Below are 25,010 nucleotides of genomic sequence, written 5' to 3'. Positions count from 1 at the left end.
CTGCTATAAATCTGGTTTAGTATCACCATTTCAACACCTAAATGTTAGAATACACACCTCACAATCTCAGTGTGAACTATGCACCTATCCAGAATAAGCACTCTGATAGTATTTTCAAAGGCAGCCCTCTTAGAAGGTTCCTCAATAAACAATTGTGCCACCTGTTGTTTTGCTGGTTTTTGTTTTAATGTGAGCATGTTGCATTAACATTGAGACAGAATAAAGACCATGTTTATCAAAAAAAGAGTCAATTTCTGACATTTTTATAAGGCAAATTGTTTTTAACAGCCATGGCTTTTCACCCAGCCTACCATACCTTGCAACCAAGTTTAGGAGAGAGTCCCCAGTAATTTTCTTCACAGAGTTCACACTTCTGTCCCTGAGTGTGAGGGGGACAAATGCATTGGCCAGAATCAGCATTACAGTTGTTCTGAGTATGGGCACAGTCACAGGCTGCAAGAAAAACAGGACCAAATGGTAACTTTATTCACATTTTACTACAGAGAAGAAATTCCAAGACCGCCAATAGTCTTACTTTTTTTATGCAGTACATTTGTCTGTTCCATGAGGAACTTCTTGCCATCCCTAATCACTGAGAAACAAATCATGACCACAGTGACATTTCATCTTTTTACTGGAAGCCTATTATTTTAGCTTATTTGGTGTTTCAAAAAGCAGGGGAGCACTTTCACAGGGGGATCAACAAGACCAAATAAAGTTACTTTTGGAGTAGAGTACATTTGTAGGAAAATTTTTCTACGACAGACAAAACTCATCAGGAGATAAGCTAATGTTCTCAAGCAGGTGAAAGGATTAATGCTCAAGAATTGAATAATAGGGATGGATAACTATTTTTATAATAACTAACTACTTGGCTATTTAAGAAACAAAACACTATTCCAGTTAAAAAGCAGAATTTCAGTTAAGTGATTTTATTAATCTTTTTGTTAACATCTAAGTATTTTCCAATAATGAAATTATTAAAGGTACCCAAGGAATCTTTGATTCTTAGTTAGAAAAAGTATATTCATTTCAAAAAAATCTTATCACAATCTCACTGCATATTTAATTTTAATGTACTTTTTGAGGCATGAAAAAAGTAGTTTTGTCTGGCTGGAGAAAGGGCAGGCATTCCTTTAGCTATACAGTATTGAAAAGGGCATCTTACTAACATGAAAAATTAGGTTTTGATGGCATGTTCTCCTTTTATATGAACAATTTCTTCCTTATCATGACTAAAAATTGCATATGTCCAGGTGATGATGGGAAAACAGAGCCAATGACTTAATATCAAAGTATGAATTACATATTTAAGATTTAAATGAAAAAAAAATAAAGTAAAAATCTTTAGGCGCAGATCTTCATTTTCCCAACTGCAGAAATAAAAGGTTTCATTCTCTTTGAAGGACTGAAGGGTTTTGTAATAAAGAGACAAAGGAGCCATTGAGGATGTAATATTTCTCTGATGTACCCTTTATGAGTTATTTCATAGTCACCACCTTTTAAAAGGAGCCACAGAGTAAGCAAAGAAACGTTTTGTTCCCTAGCTTAATCAAAGTATTAGTAGACCTTCCTACAGATTCTTCTGTATCATCATCACAACAAGCGACCTTTGCCAGAGTTCAACATACAATATATTGCTGAAAGAAATTCCAGACAAACTCTGGGAGGGTCGTGGATTAGAGCTTACGTGTGCAGCCACCATCCTGGAATGCGTAAAAGCCATGAGCACAGCGGTCACACTTCTCTCCAGCCACTCCTGGCACACAGTGACACTGCCCCTGATCACTGCAGTCTTCAGACACCGAGCCAAACTGACTGCAGTTGCAGGGAACACAGCCAAGCCCAGTAAGCAGCCCATAATACCCATTCTGTTGGAGAAGAAATAAATAGATCTGTACTGTTTCATAAATTTTTGAAAATGCTACAATATACACTTGTTTTCTCTTGTTTACTCCCCATGATATCTGACCTGCATGAATCTTGGCCAGCACTGTTGACTGCTGTGGAAAGACTCCCTGGCATTATGTCTTCACCGTTGCCAGCTATAAAGCAACATGCCCTCAGATGAAAAACTCAACCCTGAAATGCTCTCATGGTCCTTAATCTCACAAGGAAAACACTATGTTTTGGAGCCTGATGTTATTTTAATTTAAAGATTTGCATGAGATGAGGGTGGGCTGTGCTGATCAAGCACAGATACCTGTGACTATGAATGAAAGCCTAGAACAGGGCAGGTCACTGACCCAGGGTACACGTGTGCTCAAAGTCATTCAGCTGGGCTGGCACAAAAGGCAGTAACTGGGCACAGATTTCCTGCTCTGGTCTCTGATGTAGTTCTACACTTAGCAGAGACTGGAAACTGCTGGTTTGTATCAACAGTGAATATCTGCATGTTGCTATAACAGGCCTGCCTTTCAGCTGAATCCCTTGTTGGCATTCAGCCATGATGTATGTATTATCACCAACCACATTTCTTCAGGTATTCCCCACTCAGACTTCATTTCACAGAAGCACAGCTCTAAGATCCCTTCAGGTTTGTTAATAGTTTGGTTTGGCTTCTGACTGCACACTGTCAGCACCAGCCTAAACAGCCCTATGCAGGAGGGTGCTGAGTCAATTACACAGCTTCACATCTGCATGGAGCACATGCAGAGCAATTTCCAGCCACAAAAACTTTGGTCTCGACTCCATAGGCCCTTCTCCCCCTAATCTATTTGCCGCTATTCTCTGTATCTGTTCAAATCACAATCTGTAGATAAAGAGGAAGGCAAGAAAATCTATACATTAGCAACAGGCAATATATCTGCTTACCAAGCATTTATCACATCTTTCTCCAAATACATTTGATTTGCAGGAGCAGACACCTGTCTCATGGTGACAAGTACTTGAAAGGGAGCCATTCACGTGGCAGGCACAGGCTTGTGTTCAGACAAAAAGAAGCCAAATTAAAAAATTAATCAGGTGTACCTGTAGGCATTTGTTGTTATACAGAATTCAAAATCTGGTATATGATGTCTTTCATCTGTTTATGTCCCATAGATGCTAATATACCACAGAAATGCCTGTGCATTTGGACTAAAATTTAAAAAACAAAACATCTCTGAATATCTGTATTTGAGAAGTTTTTTTCTTCCAGCCCTATATGTGACATTCAGAAATAGGAAATGTATCCAGCATGTCACTGGAGGGACAGTGTTAAGCAAACCAATAAGTTCCAGAGTTACCAAGTATAAAACCCTAACATAATACATTTCCTCCCTCAGCCTAACCCAACCCCACAGTTTTCAACCTGCACTTGCCAATTCACAACTTGAAGATTAACTCTTTCAGCAAAGGTGCACATGTTCCCATCCATTTGGCACATAAGCACTACATTTTTTTGTTCGTTAAATGTTGAGAGTAATAAAAATAACAACTTACCATGACAGTTTTTGTCAATCACCGCATCCCCATAATAGCCATCAGCACACTTTTCACAGTGGTGACCTGCTGTGTTCCCCAGACATTTCAGGCACTGTCCTGTGAAGGGATCACAGTGGCCCTCTTCTTGAGGGTCTACATTGCCATTGCATTCACAAGGAGCACACGACTGTCCAGCCATAAGAGGATTCCCATAGTAACCATTAGCACACCTGCATCAGAGTTTAAAAACTTTGTCAGCTGAAGTGTGGTCACATCATACACTCTCCTCACTGAAGGGAGTTTTTCCTGTTAAATTCTAATCTAAAGTGTCTCTGTATTACAATGAAAGACTAAATAAGAAGAAAAATGTTATTAGGAATGTTCTGTACATGTGGTATGAACAACAGAAGGAAGATAGGATGATGAACACCTAGGGATGGCAATGACACAGATGTTTCAGCCAAAATTAGTGTACATACCTTTCACACTGAGAACCAGTATAGCCTGGAAGACATTTGTCACAGACAATTCCACCTTCTTCACTCAGCTGGCAAGTGGGACTGAAACTATTAACAAAATTTATGGCAGCTGGTATCAATGCACAGAATAACAAGACTTCTGCAAACATTCAATATCCACCCTTCCTTGCACCTAGCTATATAAACACACAATTGCAACTTGTCCTAATTTATCAATACTTTTAACATTATAATGTGTCAAAATAAACATATATAATTTTAAAAAATTCTTGAGTTTTTTTCTTTTAAAAACAAGATTTTAAAACTTGGCTTTCATTCTAGCACAGCAGTACAATTGCTGTACTGAGTTACTTTTTGTCATATACAACACTTCTGTCCTTCTACTGTTTTCTGAAAAAACAAGGAAGTTAACATGGTTTTTGTGCAAAGTTCAAGGATAGGTTGAATTATTACTTTCATCCACCATGCAAAATCGTAACAGTTCACTCAGCCTGTCTTAGCCTAGTCTATATATTTAGACTGCCTCGAAAAATAATGCTTCTATGAGATATACACAAACAAAGATGAAGAAAAAAAATTCCTTTTCTTTCTCCTTCAGATGTCATGATATTTTTCTTTTTCTCACTTTCTGTTTTTGCTGAAGATCCAAAAGACAGTCTTGCATAAGAAGCTTACTTGTTTGCAGCAGAACTCAGAGGACATGCACAGGGCCGGCAGTCCGCAGATGTTCCTTGGGATGGATTTCCATAGAAGCCAGGCAAGCACTGATCACAGAAAGGTCCTGTTGTGTTGTGTTGACAAGCCTGTGAGACATGGAAAAAATCTTTTTGTATTTTCTCTTGATGGTTTTTCGGCCCCTGAGGGACTTCTACACCAGTCTGCATGCAGCATGACATCCAAGGAAGCCATTCTTCAAGCCATGAAGAACTGCCTAGAACTCTGAAAATAAGTGATTGATTTTTTTTTCTGAGTTATGAAAATCCTGATTGGTTTTTCCTACATTTTAGAATATACTTTATGAAACCAGCCACATTACTTATACACATACTTAAATGTATTTCACATATTGCGCACATTTGCAGTAACAAACTTAAATAGTTTTTACTGGTGTTTAGTAACCTTTAATTTTCAGAAGAGATCTGAGAGCTAAATTTTCTCTTCACAAGGTAATGTGCAATTTCCACTGGTGTTAGTCACAGAAGATGCACATATATCTGAAAACAGATATTCACCGCTTAAATTGATTCTTTTCAGGAACCTGCAGCAAGCAAAATCAAGATTTTTATCAGCCAGTATATGATGACATTTTTGTATTAGTTCTGACTATGCCCCACTTGAAATGATAAACTGAAACAAATTGTTTATTGGAAAACACAATAATGGAGTCTTGAAACATACTCTGAACTAAACAATGAAAACCAACAAAAATAAACACTTGGTACCCACAGCTTGAAATTATGCTCACTGTAAACTTGACTCCCACAGTCAAAATGCTCTCTTAACTCCCAAATAGATGCTTAAAACACAGAATTTTGCAGGATGACTTACAAAGCAAACACCGTGAATGTCACACTCAGTTGCATGCCCATTGCACTTGCAGGGCTGACAAATGCCCCCAAAGAGTATTCCATCCACACGGTAGTACCCAGGCAGACACGACTAAAAAGGAATGAAGGGAGAAAAAGCAGTAGCATTATGTGTGCTGAAAATACACATCAAAACTTTTTCAGAGAGTGCACTTCTGACCACCCACCATGCAACCCTTTCACACTGTGGTAACTGAATTGTCATTTTAACCCTATTGATGTCACTGTAGCTCTTTTCAAGTGGTTGTTTTTTACTTGCACTGGATAAAGGGGATAAGAATTAGCTCCATAAAACTTTGATTCATCCCTTTGTTCCCTGGAGGCATGAAAGTTAACTTTTGTGTGGTTTAATATGTGAAATTCCTTATTATGGGACAATAGAAAAGATATTCTACCACCTCTGCAGAATCATTAACAATGCTACAGCACAATTTCAGTATTTTCATATTGAAATTATTTGTCAAAATAATTCCTGCTATTCTGCAGTAGGACTGTGCCGCTCTAAATCTTCCATTTACAGATACACAAGACACCACCTTGCACAATGCATTTCACCCTTGTGGGCTCTTCCAAAATCCAGCATTCCTCCCTGCTAAGGCTCCTCATTGCCTCCATAAACTTAATGGCACATTATAGGAATAAACTGAACATATCCGGCTCCAGAAAAAGTGCTATTAATGAGTAAGGTAAGCTCAAAATAGCTTCACAGAGCTTTAACAGCTGCTTCCCCTGAAACACTGATATTTTGAAGCACATCATCATATTTTAGTGCCATGAAAATAATTCAAGAAGTAAGTTTAAAATCCTATTTAGAGTAGCTGAAAGAAAATACCTTCAGGATTGCATAAAGTATAGTAGGCAGCAATTCACCACAGAACATACACTTTAATGGCAGTTTAACTAAAGGCAGCCTGCCTTTAAACCTAGATCCTTTACAACAGGAGATAATTTTGCATTCACAAAACACTGTAAGATGTTACCTCGCAGGATAATCCTGTGTAACCCTGAGGACATTCACAGAATTCCACATCTGGAGCTGAAGAAAGATCTATAACATTTGCACTTGCAGTATCCAGGGTCACAGAGTCCAGCCTAGGGTTAAGCAGGAAAACATCACAACATTTGTTTCCCCAGACTTGATCTTCAGCAAGACAGTTTCCTTCTGGGGAGGTAACTCTACTGAGCACTGCTCCCTGGCAGGGACAACCGAGGAACAGGCACAGATCTCTTTTCCAAGAAGTCTGTGATCATATTCTTACCACAGCATTTCCAGATGTCTCCTGTTATCATTATTGTTACTGGAAGAGACAATCTCCTCAGTCACAGGAGGTTGTCTTACACATTTTTGTAAGAAATCTTTACAAATATCCCATAAAGACAAACTCACTATCCCTAAATGAACATAAATTTCACCAGAGTGGTGTGGGTGCACAAAGCAAATTTGGTATCAGTTCCTATTTTATTGACACAAAATGCTACCAAATGACAGAATATTCACAGAATATTTTGAGTTGAAAGGGATCATCAAAGTCCAGCTCTTAAATAAATGGCCCATATGGGATTTGAATCCATAACTTTAGTGTTATTAGTACCATCCTCTAATTAGGGAATGAGGAAGAAAGGCTGTCAGTGAGTGTAAGGAAATTAAGTAAATGATGAAGCTGATTCCCTTGAGAGCAATACCATTTTATTCCTGTATCTTGGAGAAGAGGTGAAACAAAGATCTATAAGGTCTCACACAGGTAGTACCAATGCTGCTTTGAGACTGTAGAATGATCAGCTAATCCATTGCAGCCTAATTTTCCTATTAAGAACTCCCTTAGAGATGAGTCTCAGTAATATCCACAAACAAGCATCAAAAGAAATTACAATCAATATCTTTATTGATAGTTTTTCAATAGTCAGTGATGGATTAACTGCCACATACCCAAATAAGCATAATGTAGGGAGTTCTGGAGGCATTTCCCCCTAAAAAGGAGCCATTGTAATAAGGCTTTTATGTACTACTACTTTAAAGCAGAAGACAACATTGCTATCAGATATCTTTAAAATCACATGTCCCTTACCACACACTCTATATGACTTACAGACAAAAACTGGTCTTAAGAAAATTCAATAAACAACACTATTAATATAAAACTTCAGGAATACTGCCACTAAGAATCATGATTCATATACAGAAAAATAACAGAAGTATATACATTAACTTGAATATTTTACCTCACTTACCTGTACACAGCTTTTTTGGCAATGTTGTAATTGGCTCTGATGAGAAGATGGGTCACATTTGCCAGAACAGTCATCAGCATTTCTCGGTCTATTGCCTTTTTTGTATTAAACTCTATGAAATTGTCTGCTACAAGTCTCACTGAATTAGAATACTCCTCATATGGCTGTAATGACAAGCCTGCTGCTCTTGTGCTCAGAATATGCCCGTTACCCTGAAATTGAAGGACAAGAGAAAATATTTTCCATATTTGCATGAAAATTTTATTAAGCAGTAACATTTAGCATCAAATACACATCCATGTAACACAGAGAAGAGGCAATCAAAATAAATTCCTTGCATTAAGAAAAAGTAAGTAAAAGGTCAACATTTTCTGTGGCTTCAAGACCACAATCCCATTCTCTCTCGGTTCAGAGACTTCAGAATTCTTTTGTAAAAGAATAAACTAAATTGCAAAAATCTAATACCTCTATAAAACAGAATTTCCTTCTTCTTTTGTTCTATTGCTAAGTACATATAAAAAATTATGGTTTTGGAGATGCCTGGATTCATTATAGAGCCTTACTTTTTAACTGCAACATAAATCTAGAAAAGTAAGCAATCAGCAAGCATACTCACATCTTTCATAGGCATAAGTCTTTCCAGTTTATTGTAGTTTGTTTTGTAAACACAGCTTTGTACATTTGGTAATAAGCAACTCACCCATATACAAACAGATTAAATTCTAGGTATTTAGCATTTAAAATTAGTATGGCATGGATTAGATAATCAGAGAAATGAGTAGTAATAAAATTTTGATAGTGACATTTATGGACTTGAAACTGACAAAACTACTAGTATAGAAATATTATTTTATTTTTTAACCCCTTCATAGATTCTTAATAACATCTGAATAGTAAGAAGCTGAAAAAAAAATCCACCTGAATGATGACATCCACACTAGACACTATATCACTGTCCACACTTTCCATTGGAATGTCGTAAGATACTGTATACTTCAAGTCTCCACTAAAAGCTGTGAGCTGAAATAACAAAAAGCAAAGTCTTAACAACATGACAACCTCCAGCCAACACAAAGAAATTACATGGGTCAGTACAATGTCCAAATTATTAGACAGTTGTAGGCTTACAAATACCACTTTACAGAAAAAGTTTAACATGCCATGAGTGTCAGCACAGGGACAAGAGCTGGCTTGTTTTGCTGTGCAGGTGGTGAGAGCTAGCTCAAGGCTCTACAGGTGATACAGATAAGTGCCCTCATTCAGTGAAACACTAACAGGACTCTGATCAGACAGCTGAGGTGTACATTATCATCCTAGCCAAGGGGCACAGCATGTGGGAGTTTTTCACATTCCATGCACCACTTTTCAGGGTCCTTAGCCCCACATCTGCTGCTGACTACTACAAAGTAAGTTAACAAACAGTTAGACCTATATTAAATGAATAAGAAATCAGAATTTGAGTGAGTGTAGTCCTGTGCAAAATCTGCTCCTTAATGTTACACTTCTTACACTTGTTTTCATTTATTGTGTCCCCATACTAATAATAAACACAGCTGCATGGGCAGAGAGAGTGGACTGAAAATAATTACAGGTAAGGATGCAAGGATCTCCTCTGCTCTCCACTGGTGACACCACAGCTGGAGTTCTGACTCCAGTTCAGAGCCTCCCAGTGCTAGAGAGAGGTGGACTGGAAAGAGTCCAGCAAAGGGCCACTAAATGATTAATAGCCTGAAGCATCTTTCATATAAGGAAGTCCAAGAGTAGCAGGACTGTCCCACCTACAAAAGGCTCAGAGAGATCTTATCTATATATACAAACTCCTTAAGAGAGGGTGCAGAGAAGATGGCGCTTTGCTCTTTTCAGTGGCGCAAAGTGCCAGGAAGAGAGGAAATGACCACAACCTGAAATACAGGAGGTTCCTGCTGAACATCAGGAAACATTTATTGTGAGGGTGCCCAAGCAGTGGCACAGGTTGCTCAGAGAGGTTGTGGAGACTCCATTGTTGGAGATACTCAGAAGCAGCTCTTTGATTATGGTAGTGGTTAATCTGTTCTAGGTGTCCTTACTTGAGGACAGAGTTTGAGCAAGATGACCCCCAGGGGTCCCTTCCAACCTCAAATATTCTATGATTCTGCTGCAAAAACCAGGACACCCAGAGCTTTAGCTAGTAAACAGGGAAAAAATTAAACACTAGTTATTTGGAAACAGAAGATGGATAAGAAGCAGGCAAGAGATTTTAATGGATCCGTCTGCTCCACTATGACTGGACATTAGGGTGTAAGTTTTGGGATAGGAATCAAGTGCATGGGAAATTTGACCATATAAGTCAGTAACAGTCAAGAGAGATTATATTGTGTCAAGGATAGGAAGGAAAGGAAGTGGAGAGATGGATGAACTCAAAGTACAAAAAGAGAGTACTGGGAATGTCTGCACAGGAACATTCTGATTTAAAAAGCAAAGATACAGTGAGAAGTTCAGTAATACTGAGTGCAAGCTTTAATATGCAAGATTTAATTATAGAAACTTTATATTTAGAGCAATAGAACCTATGAAAGAGTTCTGACACTTAGCTGAGTACTTACTTTATTTCCTAGATATGCCTCAGGTGCTGACCAGTAATAAGTATTTTTCAGTACTTTCACAGCCTCAGTGTTGTTAATGCTTATTTGATGGGGTCCATCAAATTGGCTTCGCTGAGGCTGCACACTCCTTGCCTTGTACAGATCAGTAACAAGCCATCCAGTCATGTCTGAAATCTGCAAGAATAGTAATATTAATGAATGTCAGGCAGTTGTGTCACTGAGAAAGCATTCACCTCTTCCTAGATATTCATTCAAACTGATGGATGTAGAGCACTTCCATTAGCCAAGCTGACACCAACATATGCAAATATGCCACTTCAGTCTAGGATGGTCTCCACCTCTCTATTCGATATGAACAAAAATATAATGAGTTTGATTTTCAGCCTTCCAACAAAATTAACATTACACCTATGCAGCTCCCTGAGACAGAAACACAGAATTTCAAAGGCTTCAAGGCCAACTGTCCCCATTTATAGATAGGGCTGAGCTGGAGGAAAGCAAAAACTACAGCCCCAGAAGAGGGACCAAGATGAGAGAACTTTGTTCTTCTCACAGAGAGAGTTTTATTCAATCATCTTAGAATTTCAGTCAATTTGATATGTTTTCCTCCCTTTTTGTTGCACACAAAACAGGAGATCAAAGTGTAGCTAGCTGTGCAAAGATGCATAAGGAAAAATCCTTATGGGTGGAAAAGAGTGGCCCCAAAGCCCCATAACTCAAGAACTGTCTAATCAGAAAACAGTGCTCTTTATAAACACTTTGCTAAGAAACAATACTGGCCATATTGTGAAGCAAACAGGCTTGGATTTATCTCTTCAGCATGAAAAAAAACTTTAACAGTCAGAAAAAAATTCATTTTTCCAATGCATTATGGCAGTCTTCACTACTCAATGCTTCTGATATGACTGCAAGCCAGCAGGGCCAAAGACTGCACTGGGATGAGTTGCTGACTATCTCAGAGCTGCCCAATGATACTGGAAATCCATTCCTCTGTAAAGAGACACACTCCAGAATTTGAAGCTAACTTGGGCACACGTCAAAGAGAAATACAGTACATTTTGCAGCTACCTGAAGCAAGAATATTAGGTCATGGACATAACATTTACATACCTGACTGATGGGCCATGTAAGACTGTCACAGACATCAGAAACACCAAAGCAAAAACACTCTGTGCAGCCCTGAGGATTTCTTTCTTGCAAATTGTAGAATCCTGGTTTACAGAGATCACAGTTTTCACCTTCTACATTTTTCTGTCAAAGGCATATAACATTTGGTTCACATCAGCATTATTATGGTAACAAATACCATGGATTAGGCGGGATTTAGACATAACAGCATTCAGAAGGTTGTAAAAGAAAACACATTTCAGCACAGCAGGATTATTGAATAAGACTCAGAGCTTCAAAACTGAAACTGATTGGAAAAATTCATCAGAATCTGCCAGTTCATCAAAATCTAAACAAGTCCCAGCAAGGGTTCTATTGTAGTAAAATTTCAACACACAGGCAGGGTTTGAAAAGCTTCTTCCAGCTTGCCAGTCTACTTCTCTTGTAGCTTGACTTTGTAGATTGCTCTGGAGAAAGATCTCACTTTTCTAAATGCAGATTACCTTTCAGATATCTCACCAGATAGAATCCAGAAAGTTCACCTTTAAGGCCAGGCTCTAGGAGCCACCACAGCCAGAATACTTTCTCAGCCATCTCCTAGTATTGATGCTGTGATGCCCACTACTGCTGCCACCTGCTTCTGGAACAGCACCACACTATGATAGCTGGCAACTCTTCCACCCAATACACTCTGGCTAAGGTCCAGAAACTCCTGCTCCAGAAGTAAAGATGCTGCACTCCTTTAGCTCCTTTCATTCGTATTCTGCCATGCAAATTGGGTAGCTCAGAGCATACAGCTACAAACATCTTTCAATGCAGAATTTATAGGGAAAAAAAAATCCAAAACAGTGCACCCAGTATTCTGTTCTCATAAAATTTGTGCAGCAAACACGACTATTTCTTTAAAAAAGTTTAGACAATTGCTGCTGACAAACAAACCAGCAGAGAAAATGTTTGATAAATACCCACAAAGCTGTGTAAATAGCGGATCTCCATGGCCATTTTCACACACTAAGATACAGAACATTTCCTACTGCCAGAGACAAGATTCTTATAATGTCCTAGCTTTGTATAGGACAAGACCTGAACACACTCTCCAATCTCAACCTTTGCTTTCAATTATGGGAAAACTCCACTGCAAAGGCAAAAAGAACTTTACAGAACACCTCACAAAGTTCCCTGATACATATAGTTAGGACACTAAGACTGCAAGCATCCTATGAAGAACAACTGCCTTACTGTTTTGAAGAGGCCTATACAAGCTCTGCATGGCCATGTGAAATGCAAAGCCTGCGGACCAAAATCTGATTCCAGAAGCAGTAACCAGGGTAACTTCACTTCAGTCACAAGAATCACCCCAGATTGCAGACTTTTATCAGATCTGGTCCTATGGAGTATATTTCAGGCTTATCAGAGAGAAATCTGAGACTTCCAACTGTCTTTCCTGCTGGAACAGTGTTTGGCATGTCAAGATTACATAAAACCTCTCTACACAGCCAGATTATGTCTTTTTGTAAGCAAAGTACAACCTGTATTTGCAAAGCATATTAAAAACTTATGATCTCCAGTTCTGACGCAAAGGTTGAGGATGGCTCCTTCTATTTGCTTGTAGGCAAACTTGGGAAAAATCTCAGGTAAAGTGCCCCCTGAGATAATGAGAACTTAAAATCTTGAATTTTTACAAGAATACTGTTTATATGCTCTTTTCAGCTTTTTTATTTCTCAGTCTTCAGAATGGATTTGGATCAAACATTTCACTGTCTAACATTATTGGACAGAAATTATTTATTTCTTAATGAAAAATAAAAATCTCACCCAATGACTAGAACTCAAGAGCTGTGTTCCAGGAAAGATCAAATATCACAAAATGCACTATATAAAAGAAGAATAGAGTCTGCAAAGACTTAGAAATCCTGTTTCCTTCATTTGATATTTGGAGTGCACAACTTTTCTCCTTTCATCTCCGTAGGTGGTCCGCTGGCTGGTGACGCTCTCTGTAATCTGGCCTAAAAATTCTGTACGCCAGGCTCATGCCCACAGCAGCACTGAAAAGGGGCAGTTTCTAGTCCAATTTATAAAAGAAATTTCACTAGTTAGCTGCATTGGCTGATACAGTGCTACCCTGACTCAAAATCAGGCACTTCTCTCCTTTTGCGTATTTAAATTGGCAATTTGAGCCATTTTGTTTTTCCACAGTGTTGTTATTTATACAGGTTTGATTTTTTTGGATCATATAAATTTTGCAGAAGGACTGAATTTTCAGAAGAATTGTCAAACATACTATGTTATCTTTGGCTCCTGTTTGCTATCATATTTGGCAACAAATACATAAACTGCTCCAATGTTTGGTTTAGAAAATTGAGTAACTTCTTTAAATATTAACACAGTTTTTTAATAAAATTCAATGGAATCTACAGCTGCAAGAAATTTTAAGAGGTTTGGATATTTACCAAAAAATAAAATGCTGCAAAACTGCTCTCTTTTTAAACATTTTTATGGTTTATATTTTGTAATTGAATAATTAAACCATATTTCATACATATGTCTAGTGCAAGTGTTCCAATAGTTCTTTCCAAATGCCTGCTGTTTCTTTACACAAAGCAGATGTTTTAAACACAGCATTTGTTTACAAGCAATCAGTGGCTTTGAAGAGAAATATCAGCTCATTCCTAAAACCAAACCCAGCTAGGCATTCTCACTCTCTATGACTGCCTCACACATGTACAGGTTTTATTTCATTTTAACATCAGTCTGGCCAATTATTATAGCAAATGTTGTATTAGTAACATACAGAACTACACAACATAAATTACCATATTTTTCAGTACAGAGAATAATTAGTAGTTTTGAGTTCTAGGCTGTCAGGTGTACACCAGGTTATATCTTATAAAGGAAGTGATGTCCCCAGTAACTGAAGTAATTTCACTATTAAAAAGGAGTTAATAAACCAGAGATTCCATGTTGAACAAAAGTGGAAGTTTAGTACTCACTTTGCAAAGACAAGGCTCCGTGCATGGATCTTCATTGATGCTCCCAGCCAGGCTGCAGTTACAACGCAGGCAGTTCGGGTAGCCCCGATACCCAAACGCACAGCGATCACACTTCTCTCCTGCATAACCTTCCCTGCACTGACACTGGCCTGGCCAAGTGCCTTGAATGGCAAAAGTAGAGGGGAAAAAAAGAAAAATCAGAGCAGGCAATAGGCTGGATGTAAGATGTGTCAGAGGGTACAAAAAATTTAGCATTCCTTTTTTATTACACTCCATGCCATATTCCACAGATACTTGGCTCAAGATCAGTCTCACCATCTATTTTTCACATTTAAAGAATGAAATGCACAGAAATTGCAGCAAAATGAATTTTGTTACAGCTGTAACAGCATTCACAAACAACAGTGTTAGATCTCAACACCTCACATTGTTTTACACAGTAGGAGCCCACAATCCCCACAGGAGAACACGTTCAGGGACCTGACATACCTTAAAATCATGAAATTATGTTATTTCATGGCCTCAGCCTCACCTTCGCAAAGATTTACCAGTGTTTTGAAGTGGTATCTAAAAGGCAGCCACTCAAAGGTAGATAGTGTTCCCTCAACTTCAATGACCTCCAGCCAGACTGGAAGTTCAGGGAAAAGGCATTTGCTGTTTCCTTACCACGCTGGGAGTCAGAATGGTGCTCATCTTTAACACAGACAGAACTCAGAGAGCCAAAGGGGTCACAGTCACAGGGATAGCAGGGGTGATCCTCATAGGGAGAAACCTGTAAAATAAAAGTTCACTGCCAAATTCTCAAATTATTAACTGGGAACAGTAGAGTTACATCTGTTTCCTGTCTTCAATCACCAAAGCTAAAACGAATAAAGACTGGAAAAAGATAATATGGGGCAATAGATAAAAGGACTAGTCTAACTTCAGCAAGCAGAAGGATCAGGGGATTGCAGTCTACAAAAAGCTTAAATGTGGGAACAAAAGTTGATCTTCAATAGCACAAAGATATAGTAACTGCTAATGGCTGGAAGCTGAAGTCTGACACATTCAGCATAAATAGACTTTTTTTTTTAAGTAACAGCAATTAACCACTGTGAAGGTTTGCCAAAAGATATGGAAATGTTTAAGACAAGAGTGGATGCTTTTTGCAAAGACATTCTGGTTCAAAGAGGAAGGAAATTAAAGAAATCCTTGACTCTGTGTTCAATGGAAGGACAGTTTATCTATTAATAAAGACTCATTCTGCCTTCATGATCTATAAATCTTTTAAATATAAGGCAGTGAAAATCATATGGAAATATGTTGGTTTTTTGCAGGGAAAACTGTCCTTTGAGGTGCTTCAGCTCTAAAGCAAACCAGTAATGACCTCACATTTAATGGCTATGAATTGATCAAAGACCTTTCTTCAATGCTTTTTACAGCAGCTCTGAGACACAATTTGCTTCTTTGGATGAGCTGTAACTGCTGTACACCCATACTCCTAGGGACTCACCCTTGCCCTCTGCACCAATTTATGCCAGATTTTTAAAGTATTTTTTCAAAATATGCATGAACCTTCCAAAGCAAGACCTTGTGAAGTAGAAACTTAGTTCAGAATGTCCCATTATACAGAGACCTCTAACATTGCAGTTATATGCAATACTAAGTTACATAAGTTCATATGTTTAACTCTGTCAGCCACATCTTAACAAATGTCTTGTAGAGTTTATGCCCTTTTTCCAAAGAGTGACACTGGAAAGTACACTCAGAGCACAAGTTCTGCAACAATCTTATCAAGAAGAGCATTTGTTGCAACCTCTTATGAGCCAAAGATTTTAATCTTCGAGCCAGGTCCTTTTTAACGCTGGTTGAAATGGGCTGATAGAGGATGGTACATAATTTTGGAGGCAGTGAAACTTTAATACTTTGGACCTTTTTAGAGCTTTACCCACAGGAGAAATCGATTTCCTATCAGAATATGTACATTTCCACACTAGGATATCAAATGTAATTTTCCTTTATAATTTTCTTCTCCAACATCTTGATTTGCCCTCCTACACAACTGGACAAGGATTTTGGTTTTTTTCTGAAAGTTTTGGCATTAAGTCATTTACAAAAAAAAAACAAACCTCTATAGTTCTTAGCTATTCTGCAACTAATAAAATACCAATATATTAATCACAATCAGCTGAAACAGGCATGATACAATATTATAATTCACCAAAACATTAGAATGGTATTTTCTAAATCTTACTTCTTGTGGTCTAAAATATCCATCAGCACACATTTCACAGTTGATCCCAGTAGTATGTTGAGTACAGTTTAAACACACACCACCTCCTATAAACTGGCCATGAATATCCATGCTCCTTTTCTGATCTGCAATACTCTGGTTGTAATAACAATCTTCTGCTTTGTTATGACAGTTACATTCTGAGAAGGAACGGAAAAGAAATCAATGTTTTTTTCTTATTCACACTGTGTAACATTTCCTAGAATACTGACATTTTTCAAAGTTTAAAATGTAAGTAGAAGGGCCCATGAATTGACCCCAAAAGTATGCCTTCCCCCTTTAAAATGCCATGTGCTTCATCAGATATAATACACTATATTTCTTAGCAAGTAAGCAAATTTCAAAACCACTATTATCATTTTAACAGCACTGGTTTTAGTAGTATTCTGTATATCCTGCTAAGACAACCTTGTCAGCACTGTTGTCAACAGTGATGTGTGCAATTAGCAATAACTGTTCCTTCTTCTGTGCTCTGAATTACAGATGAAAAGCTGCCTAATTCTTCTCTTCCTCATATTAGAGACAAAATCTGAGAAGTCAAAGAAGTACTTAAGTATAAATTTTATTAAGTTTAAAGAGTGGTATTATGACTTGTGCAAAGATTTCAACTAAAAACATTTCTTTTCCATTGGAACTTTAAATTTTATCCAATAGGTTCTTAATTGTCTGCAGCTTGTGCTATGCATTAGTAATGTGAAGTGAGAAAATGCACCAACTAGCCCTAGGAACACATTCAGCCCTACTGGCACAGCCTAAGTCAATCTATCAGACAACCCAAGGTGTAATTGCCAATAAGGAGTTTCTTTCAAAACATTTGTTATAAGAACAAAGTTCTTCATCTGACAAAATTTACGACCAATTGATGAAATCTGCACTTCAAGCAGCTAACAAAATGATTGATGCAAATCTGCTAGTTTCTACAGGAGTACAATAAATCCCCAAGTCCCTTTGAAAAATAGATTCTGGGAGCTATACTACATGGTAACTCCATTAGCCAAGGAGTTACACTGAACAGATTATTGAAAACCATCTGAACATTTGTGATTAGAAATAGGTGCTCTACCTCTGAACAATCCCATGAAGACAGTTAATAGTCTGTGGTTTTTTTCTGGGGAATTAGTACAGATCTGTATGAAAGCAACCTCAAAACAAGAGAACAGTAGGACTTCATGAAGCTACCTAAATGCCTGTGCCTACTTACTCTCGCATTTGTTCCCAGCAGAAAGGGTCCCTGGTCTCCATGGTTTCTGGTGGTAGCCTGGACAGCACTTGTTACAGCTCTCTCCACATGTGTTGTGTTCACACTGGCACTGCAATTTCTAAGAATAAAAAAAAATCCACTTTCTTGAAATATTCTTTAATGGACAATTTAATCAATTTTGCCAAAAGCCTGCTCGGTATCAGGCTTACTCCAAAAAATGGCATGACCCACAAATACCCACAAGTGGCACTGAACTGCTCTACCATGGTACATCAACTACTAGGAAATAGCCTTTCCAGAACAAGAGGGGCAAATCTCCTGTGCTGCAAGACAGACTCTGTCTTGTGCCCCTCGAATTGTTTTACTTCAATGTCAAAGAAGAGTTAACTTCAAGAAAGATACACTACAAAACCCAGATATGCTTGCCCTGAAAAAAAAAGAGAAATTATAGCAAATAATTTATATGCATCATAAGATCTATTTTAGCTTCCTCTTTCTCATTTCTCCTTAGGATTTTTTTTGTTATTTTAATTGGAAAAGTTGTTTTGCAAAAATAATGAGATTAAAGAATACCTTTGTGATTTCATCCAAAGGGCAGCTTCGAGCATGGCCATAACAAATACACATGCCACCAACAGAGATGTCCTTTATTGAATAGTAGTACTACAAAAAAACAAAGGTGAGAAAGGTATGAATAAAAGACATTTACACCTATTTACATTTCCCTGCCCTACTCTGCAAAATGAAATGCCAGCATCCAACTGCTCTGTGTAAATAAAAGAAATACTTGAAACTATTTGCCATTTGGGGAAATCTTCCATTTTTGCAGGTTTTATTTTTCCCATGTTTTTCCCTATTGGTATGAAAAATGAACTGACTTTTAACTTTTAAGTATGTATGTAAAATTCCTCAGCTTTGAGAAAGACCACCAAATGTGATCTCAACTGAAATGTACTTGCAAAAAAAAAAAAAAAAAAAAAAAAACCCTTAATTTTCCATTTTACAAGAAGCCATAAAGCATAAAAAATTGCTGTATTTTAGAGTCAGTCTGGGGACTAAGAGAATGCTTCCTTAAAATGGGAACTATCCTGCCCACAAAACCACTTTGCACACTCATTTCCAGACCAGCTCTTTGCAACTACTATGTAGCCAGTGAAATATTCTATCCAAACTCTAAGCTTAAAAATTGCAGATACAGCAGAACACTCTCCATTAATATTGCCAGGTGGTGAGCAGAAACAACATACATAAGGAAAGGATTTAATTTTCAAGGCAAAGAGGAGGCAGGAAATGACCATCTGGGTTCAGTTACAGCTGCAGTATCAACATGGTTGGCCTGTTTGTATCCTGGGAATTTTGTACTACAGGGGAATGAAAAAGAAACTCTTTTTGAGGATACTTCTAAGGGAAGAGTTCAATGCTCTCAGACCTAGCACCCCTAATGTCAGCTGGTTCAGGAAGAGAGGTAGCCCTGGGTGGTCAGACATGCTGACTCCTGGACTGTTATTTCTTTGAAGACTCTTGGAGTTGGAGCAAACTATCTTCTTTGATTTCATACTTATTTTTTTATGGTCTTAAATTTCTTATGTTCACTGTTTTGGGAGGATTTTTAATGTTATCGGCTTGAACTACAAAAATCATTCAGGGACTTACCATGAACAGTAAGTCCTAAACTACAAAGAAGGAGGTTCAGGCTGAGAAAGGAAGAGGACAAAAGCAGAATTTAATTTCTCACTGCATTCCCTACTACATGTCCTTTGTCTTATTTTCTGCCAGTGTATGGCTCACAGCAGCTGTGTGCAGCTTGGAGTTGAATGAGCAACCAGTAATAATCAAATGCTACAGACAGAAATAAATAAAAAGAACACAGAAATAAAGGTGCTGTTGAAGGCTCAGAATCTGGATTGGCCATTTTTCAATACTACGTACAGGAAACTAAACATAATTGGTATCAACAACTATAGCAAAATCTTCAGAGCCAATAAAAACAGCATCCAAAAGCTGGAAGTGGTTATCTTTGTTGCAGCTGGTCGCACAACAAAGTGAGACTCAAGGTGAAACATCAGGATTTGGGAAACCTGGCCAATATGTGCAGTTCTTCATGTAAAACTGGACTAAGCAGTGCTAGGTGGAGAAGTACTAAGCCCTGGATTGCACAACTGTGTATGTTACAAAACCAGTGGCAGTGCTTGGCCTCCAAATTCTTGTTTCCCAGCTGTATGTTTGTATTCCTCCATGTCAAACTTTTCTTTCTGGGGTGTATGTCCTGATATGCCAATACTATCAATAGATCTAAATATCAACTAGCCTGGTCTGTGGGAACATCTCACCTCTCAGGCTATGCAATTCCCTGTTGACAAGTAAGGCACAGCTGGAGCAGCTGTCCAGTACTCTGCTCTTGCAGTCTCCATGCTAGCATTGACAGAAAATGCAAACCATCCAGATTTTACACTTTACAATGCTGCAGTTGAAAGGACACCTTGAAAGCACCCACTAATCCCTGACCAAATCCAAGTTCCTTCCTCGCTTCTGTGCTCAGCTACCCAAGCAGCACAAGGATTGCCTGTATCAGAGAAGTCACTAACTGCAAGAATCCTGTTGCTGCACAAGGAAGAGTTGCTTGCAAATGTTTTTCAGGAAAAGGACCTACAAAGGAAGGGAAGGAGCTGTCCTCATCAGAAACCACTTTCACAGGAAAACTTGAACCCTCTGAAGTGTTAACCTATGAATCGTGGGCAAATTAAGATGGTCAAAATGGCAATATACAAAACAGAAATCCTTTTCCATCTGAAAAACTGTTGAGACTTCCAATTTATGTGAGAACCTGAAGAAGTCTGCCCAAGTGCCTGGGGCTCAGTTTCCACAGTCTCAGCAGCAAACCTGGAAATCAGTTAATGCTCTCAGAATTCTATACAAACATTTTACATTCATTTATGTATGTAAAATCTAAAACAATTGATTATAACAGCCTTAAAAAAAATGAAGAAAACTCTTATAAGACATGAAAATTCACAATAGCAATGTTTTCAAATAATTATGTTTATGAACCACAGCACTGGGTCCTGAAATCCATGATACGCCACAGAAAGTACTGCAGTGGTGTCAAGAGCAACCTCAAAGGGCATCTCCATCAGCCAAACCACATTTTGTATTTTGACGATAAAGCATTATAAACACTGCTTCTAGCAGAAATCATTCACACAAACAAATAAATTAAAACAAAAACTATCTTGAAAAGCTTTTTCTAAAAGCTGTTTGTGACAAGATACTGTTGTTAATGGTGTCAAAGGCAAGATAAGAATTATTTAAAATCTACTAATGCCACTCTGAATGACATGGATGAAGTATTTCCCCTTCTCAAATAGGTCAGAATAGACTCTCCCATCAAGCTATCCTGAATACCATTTATGAATAATCAGCTTACCCTTCTGGTAACAATGGGGTCTAGCTCCTTAGGATCATTATGGCTGAGAGTCATGAGGTCAGCATTCAGAGTTCTAATACGCTGCAGTCGCAGGCGAATGTATCGTGCAGAAGTAAATTCCAACAGCTTCTGTGAAGGGTCATCAGCACTAGGCCTACCATTGATCAGTGAGGTGTGAATCTGGAAAGAAAGGCTGACTTAGTCACAAATACTGTGATTCACTTACCACAATAAACATTAATCTGAGAATCAAAACCACAGAACTTATCTTGTTTCCCAACAACTCAGGATGGTGACATGTTAGACTACCCAGAGTTCTTTCTATTTCCCCATTGTCTGTCTGCAGGTAAAATTCCTGCTGCCTGAGTCACAATGTTCTGAAACCACCATTATCAGTGGTTTCATAGTCCCAAATCTCCTGGGCTTTTGTGGAGATAAAATAAGGAGAAAAACCAAGGTGCAGTATCAAGGTGAGTCCCTAGGTTCTGCAGTCTTCCTTCCTCTCCCTCATTGAAATAGAATACGTAACTCTGGCCATGAGCTCAATTTTGTACTTACAGATTTCTTCTTTGCAAATAGAAAGATCTTATTACAAAGCATAATCTGGTCCACATTCTCAATCTGGGGTCATTATTCCTACACCTAGCAGTGACAGGGCTGCACAATCAGCAAGAAGTACTCAGTGATAAGACAATGTAGTGGGAAGCCCAACACAGATGACAACTGAAAGCAAGCTGTCAACACAAACCCACTCATTTGACCTGCATCTTTCTTGCACAATTTCAGTTGGCCCCACCAAGATGACTTTTGGTATGAAACTGCACAGCTTCTTCCAGCAACAGCCCCTTTCTTCTTTCCAGAGCTACTTAGGAACACACTAGGATATAGTCCCCTATGACCACACAGTCCCTGCTCCATTTTGTGTAAAAAACAGAAAAACAAGATCCTACCCTACAAACAATGAACAAGTGTTCAACAGTTCACCTGGTGTCCATAACAAACAAAGGGTCAAGTTTTGGGCTTGTCAGATCCATTTCAGAGTGTATGACATATTCTCATTTCTGAGGAGTAATTTTGTCTCATAAACTACTCTTGAATTGATAGTTTCAACTTTGTTCAGTACTGTCAAATTGCTCCCCTGAAAATATTCCTACATGCTAGAGATTTTTTTTTTTTTTAATCTTAATTATCTAATGGAGATAGGGGCTCCCTAGGGAGTAACTGCGTTATTTAAAACACATACAAACAGACTTGTAATGGAGGTCACATTCACAAAATTATAATTTTGACATTTATTGATTAGCACTATTCCTTCTTAATATTCTAAAATAGTGTGCTCAAAGATTTCTGTTTTTCTGATACCCCATCCATTTTTTCAACCGCAGAGTAACAGTTATGAAAACCAAAATGTTTCCCAGGTTTCATCCTGCAAATTTGCACCACCTGATATAGTATTCAGCTCTCATAGAAATACAGAGAATTCTTCTAGTCCATTTATTTTGCTAAAGCAGGATTTAGAGTTTTTTTAGATGTCTGACCAACCCATTTTCAAAGACCAGTGTTGGTTCTGACTTTACAACCTTCCAAGGCAATGTATTCCAGGCCTTTTCAGCTTTATTGTTAGAAATGCTCCTAATCTCTAAACCATGTTTTTCCTTGTTGCAATTTCAGAACTCTTTGTGGATCCTGTCACAAACATGCAGAAAATGTTTTTCCTCTTTGTACCCATGTTTTATGCAACTGAAGACTGAGCATGCCCACCACATCTCAGTGTGTTCTCTTCAGGCAAATTGGTTGTGACATATTCATTCACAAGTCAGATTTTCTGCTGGGAATTACAAGGCAGAAATTGTTGGTCAAATATTCAAATATCATTGTCCTCCTTTTGCTGAAAAGAATTTACACCTTTATACTCAACTATAGATGAGCACAACTTCAGCATGGCGCACCACATCCTACTCTCATTTACTTTTCAGTACAGACATAGCATTTGCTGGGCTTGCTGCAATCCTTTGATTTCCTCAGCAAAGACAGCAGGACCCAACCATGGCACTAGAATTTTTAATACATTGTGTTTGCTTTCTATCACTTAGACACCAGATATTTAAAGATCCAGAAATGCCTGTCCCAACCAATTGGCCATGTGTCACATGCCACTTCATTCTACACTGTCTTTCCTGCCTAATATATAGTCTCATTACTCAAAAGTAGTGCCTTCAAGTGATGAAATATAAATTATGACTCACATTTTACTCTCAAGTTTAAAGCTTGAACAGTAGAAATTCTACTGTCTAGAAATTCTGTGAATAGAAGTTCTGCAACAATACACTTAAATCTTTATAGAGACTGTAGAGGAATCTTAACAAGCAGAAAAAGGGAGAAACAGAAAGGACACTGACTAAGATACTAAAGAAGAAATACCATGATTCTCCTTGTACACTGCCACATTTGTCTAATATATTGCTTATATAAGCTTATACACACTGATATTTCTATATTATGCATTTTTGGCTTACCTGTTGTTCATAATTCAAGACCATTTTCAAACAACTACAGCTGAAGCCTTACAATTCATGATGAGTCATAAACTGACTGTGTAAATCACCAAAAGCAGATCTTCAAGCAGTATAAATCAGGCAAACAACAGAACTTACAGTCAAGCAGCTATATCTCTTCCAACCTGAGAAAAATCTAGCAGCCAAACTGGCAAAATGTCACATTTGGCAAAAAAAAAGGATGTTATTAATGGCATCCATATTTGGATATGTGGTCTCTTTACCCTAACAGTTATTTCACATCAAGACATTCCAAGCTGATGGCAGAAAACTGAGATGCTAGCAAATGCTGGACACAAGGCAGGCATTTACAGAGATCAGCTGGTTTGCAGGGCCATTCTTAAGTGCAGCAGATTGGCTAGAACAAATTACAAAGCTCTAAATACATATATTTTCCATGGAGTTTCAAGATTCACTAAGGTAGATTGTGAAATATTCTGTGCAGGCAATGTTCCTGTCTGACAGACAATTCAATTACAAAGGAGCAGCCTGTCCTTTGTGAATGACAGCTTTTATGCATGTGCCTTTATCTGCTGGAGGGCAGGAAGGCTCCCCAGAGGGATCTGGACTGGCTGGATTGCTGGGCTGTGCCAATTGGAAGAATTTCAACAAGGTCAAGTGCTGAGTCCTGCCCTTGGGTCACAACAACCCCAGGCAGTGCTACAGGCTGGGGCAGAGTCACTGGAAAGCCGCCCAGCAGAAAAGATCCTGGTGTGCTGGTTGGCAGCAGCTGAACCTGAACCAGCTGTGCTCAGGTGGTCAGGAAGGCCAGTGGCACCCTGGCCTGTGTCACAGCAGTGTGGCCAGCAGGAGCAGAGCAGTGATTGTCCCCCTGTACTCAACACTGGTGAGGCCGCACCTCAAATCCTGTGCTCACTTCTGGGCCCCTCAGTTCAGGAAGGACATTGAGGGGCTGGAGTGTGCCCAGAGAAGGGCAGCTGGTGAAGAGTCTGGAGCACAAGTTCTGTGGGGAGCAGCTGAGGGAGCTGGGGGTGTTCAGCCTGGAGAAAAGGTGGCCCAGGGGTGACCTTATCACTCCCTAACCTGACAGGAGGCTGGAGCCAAATGGGGGTCGGCCTCTTCTCTCAGGCATCAAGCGATAAAAGAGGAAATAGCCTCAAATTGTGCAAGGGAGTTTTAGATAGGAAACTAGGAAAGTTTTTTGCATAGAAAAGATTGT

At 38.5% G+C, this 25,010-nt stretch overlaps 1 protein-coding gene across 1 annotated transcript in view; it reads right to left on the bottom strand.

Annotated features, from left to right (window-relative positions):
- Positions 1 to 25,010, bottom strand: part of LAMA1 (laminin subunit alpha 1) — a 100,103-nt gene that overhangs the window by 45,833 nt on the left and 29,260 nt on the right. Inside the window, exons 5-22 of the mRNA XM_064705881.1 lie at positions 21,276 to 21,455; positions 18,425 to 18,514; positions 17,852 to 17,969; positions 16,612 to 16,790; positions 15,045 to 15,150; positions 14,379 to 14,539; positions 11,392 to 11,532; positions 10,282 to 10,455; positions 8,618 to 8,719; positions 7,700 to 7,911; positions 6,451 to 6,562; positions 5,433 to 5,543; positions 4,560 to 4,687; positions 3,885 to 3,971; positions 3,424 to 3,635; positions 2,815 to 2,921; positions 1,691 to 1,871; positions 317 to 453 (exon numbers count right to left, since the gene is read on the bottom strand). Of these exons, the coding sequence (XP_064561951.1) occupies positions 317 to 453; positions 1,691 to 1,871; positions 2,815 to 2,921; positions 3,424 to 3,635; positions 3,885 to 3,971; positions 4,560 to 4,687; positions 5,433 to 5,543; positions 6,451 to 6,562; positions 7,700 to 7,911; positions 8,618 to 8,719; positions 10,282 to 10,455; positions 11,392 to 11,532; positions 14,379 to 14,539; positions 15,045 to 15,150; positions 16,612 to 16,790; positions 17,852 to 17,969; positions 18,425 to 18,514; positions 21,276 to 21,455 (2,538 nt within the window). The remainder of the gene's footprint in view (positions 1 to 316; positions 454 to 1,690; positions 1,872 to 2,814; positions 2,922 to 3,423; positions 3,636 to 3,884; positions 3,972 to 4,559; positions 4,688 to 5,432; positions 5,544 to 6,450; positions 6,563 to 7,699; positions 7,912 to 8,617; positions 8,720 to 10,281; positions 10,456 to 11,391; positions 11,533 to 14,378; positions 14,540 to 15,044; positions 15,151 to 16,611; positions 16,791 to 17,851; positions 17,970 to 18,424; positions 18,515 to 21,275; positions 21,456 to 25,010) is intronic.

This window comes from Zonotrichia leucophrys, chromosome 2 (genome assembly GCF_028769735.1).
Source record: "Zonotrichia leucophrys gambelii isolate GWCS_2022_RI chromosome 2, RI_Zleu_2.0, whole genome shotgun sequence".
NCBI classification, from domain to species: domain Eukaryota; kingdom Metazoa; phylum Chordata; class Aves; order Passeriformes; family Passerellidae; genus Zonotrichia; species Zonotrichia leucophrys.
Note: the sequence above shows the minus strand (reverse complement) of the source record. Positions and strands in the feature narration are given on the sequence as shown.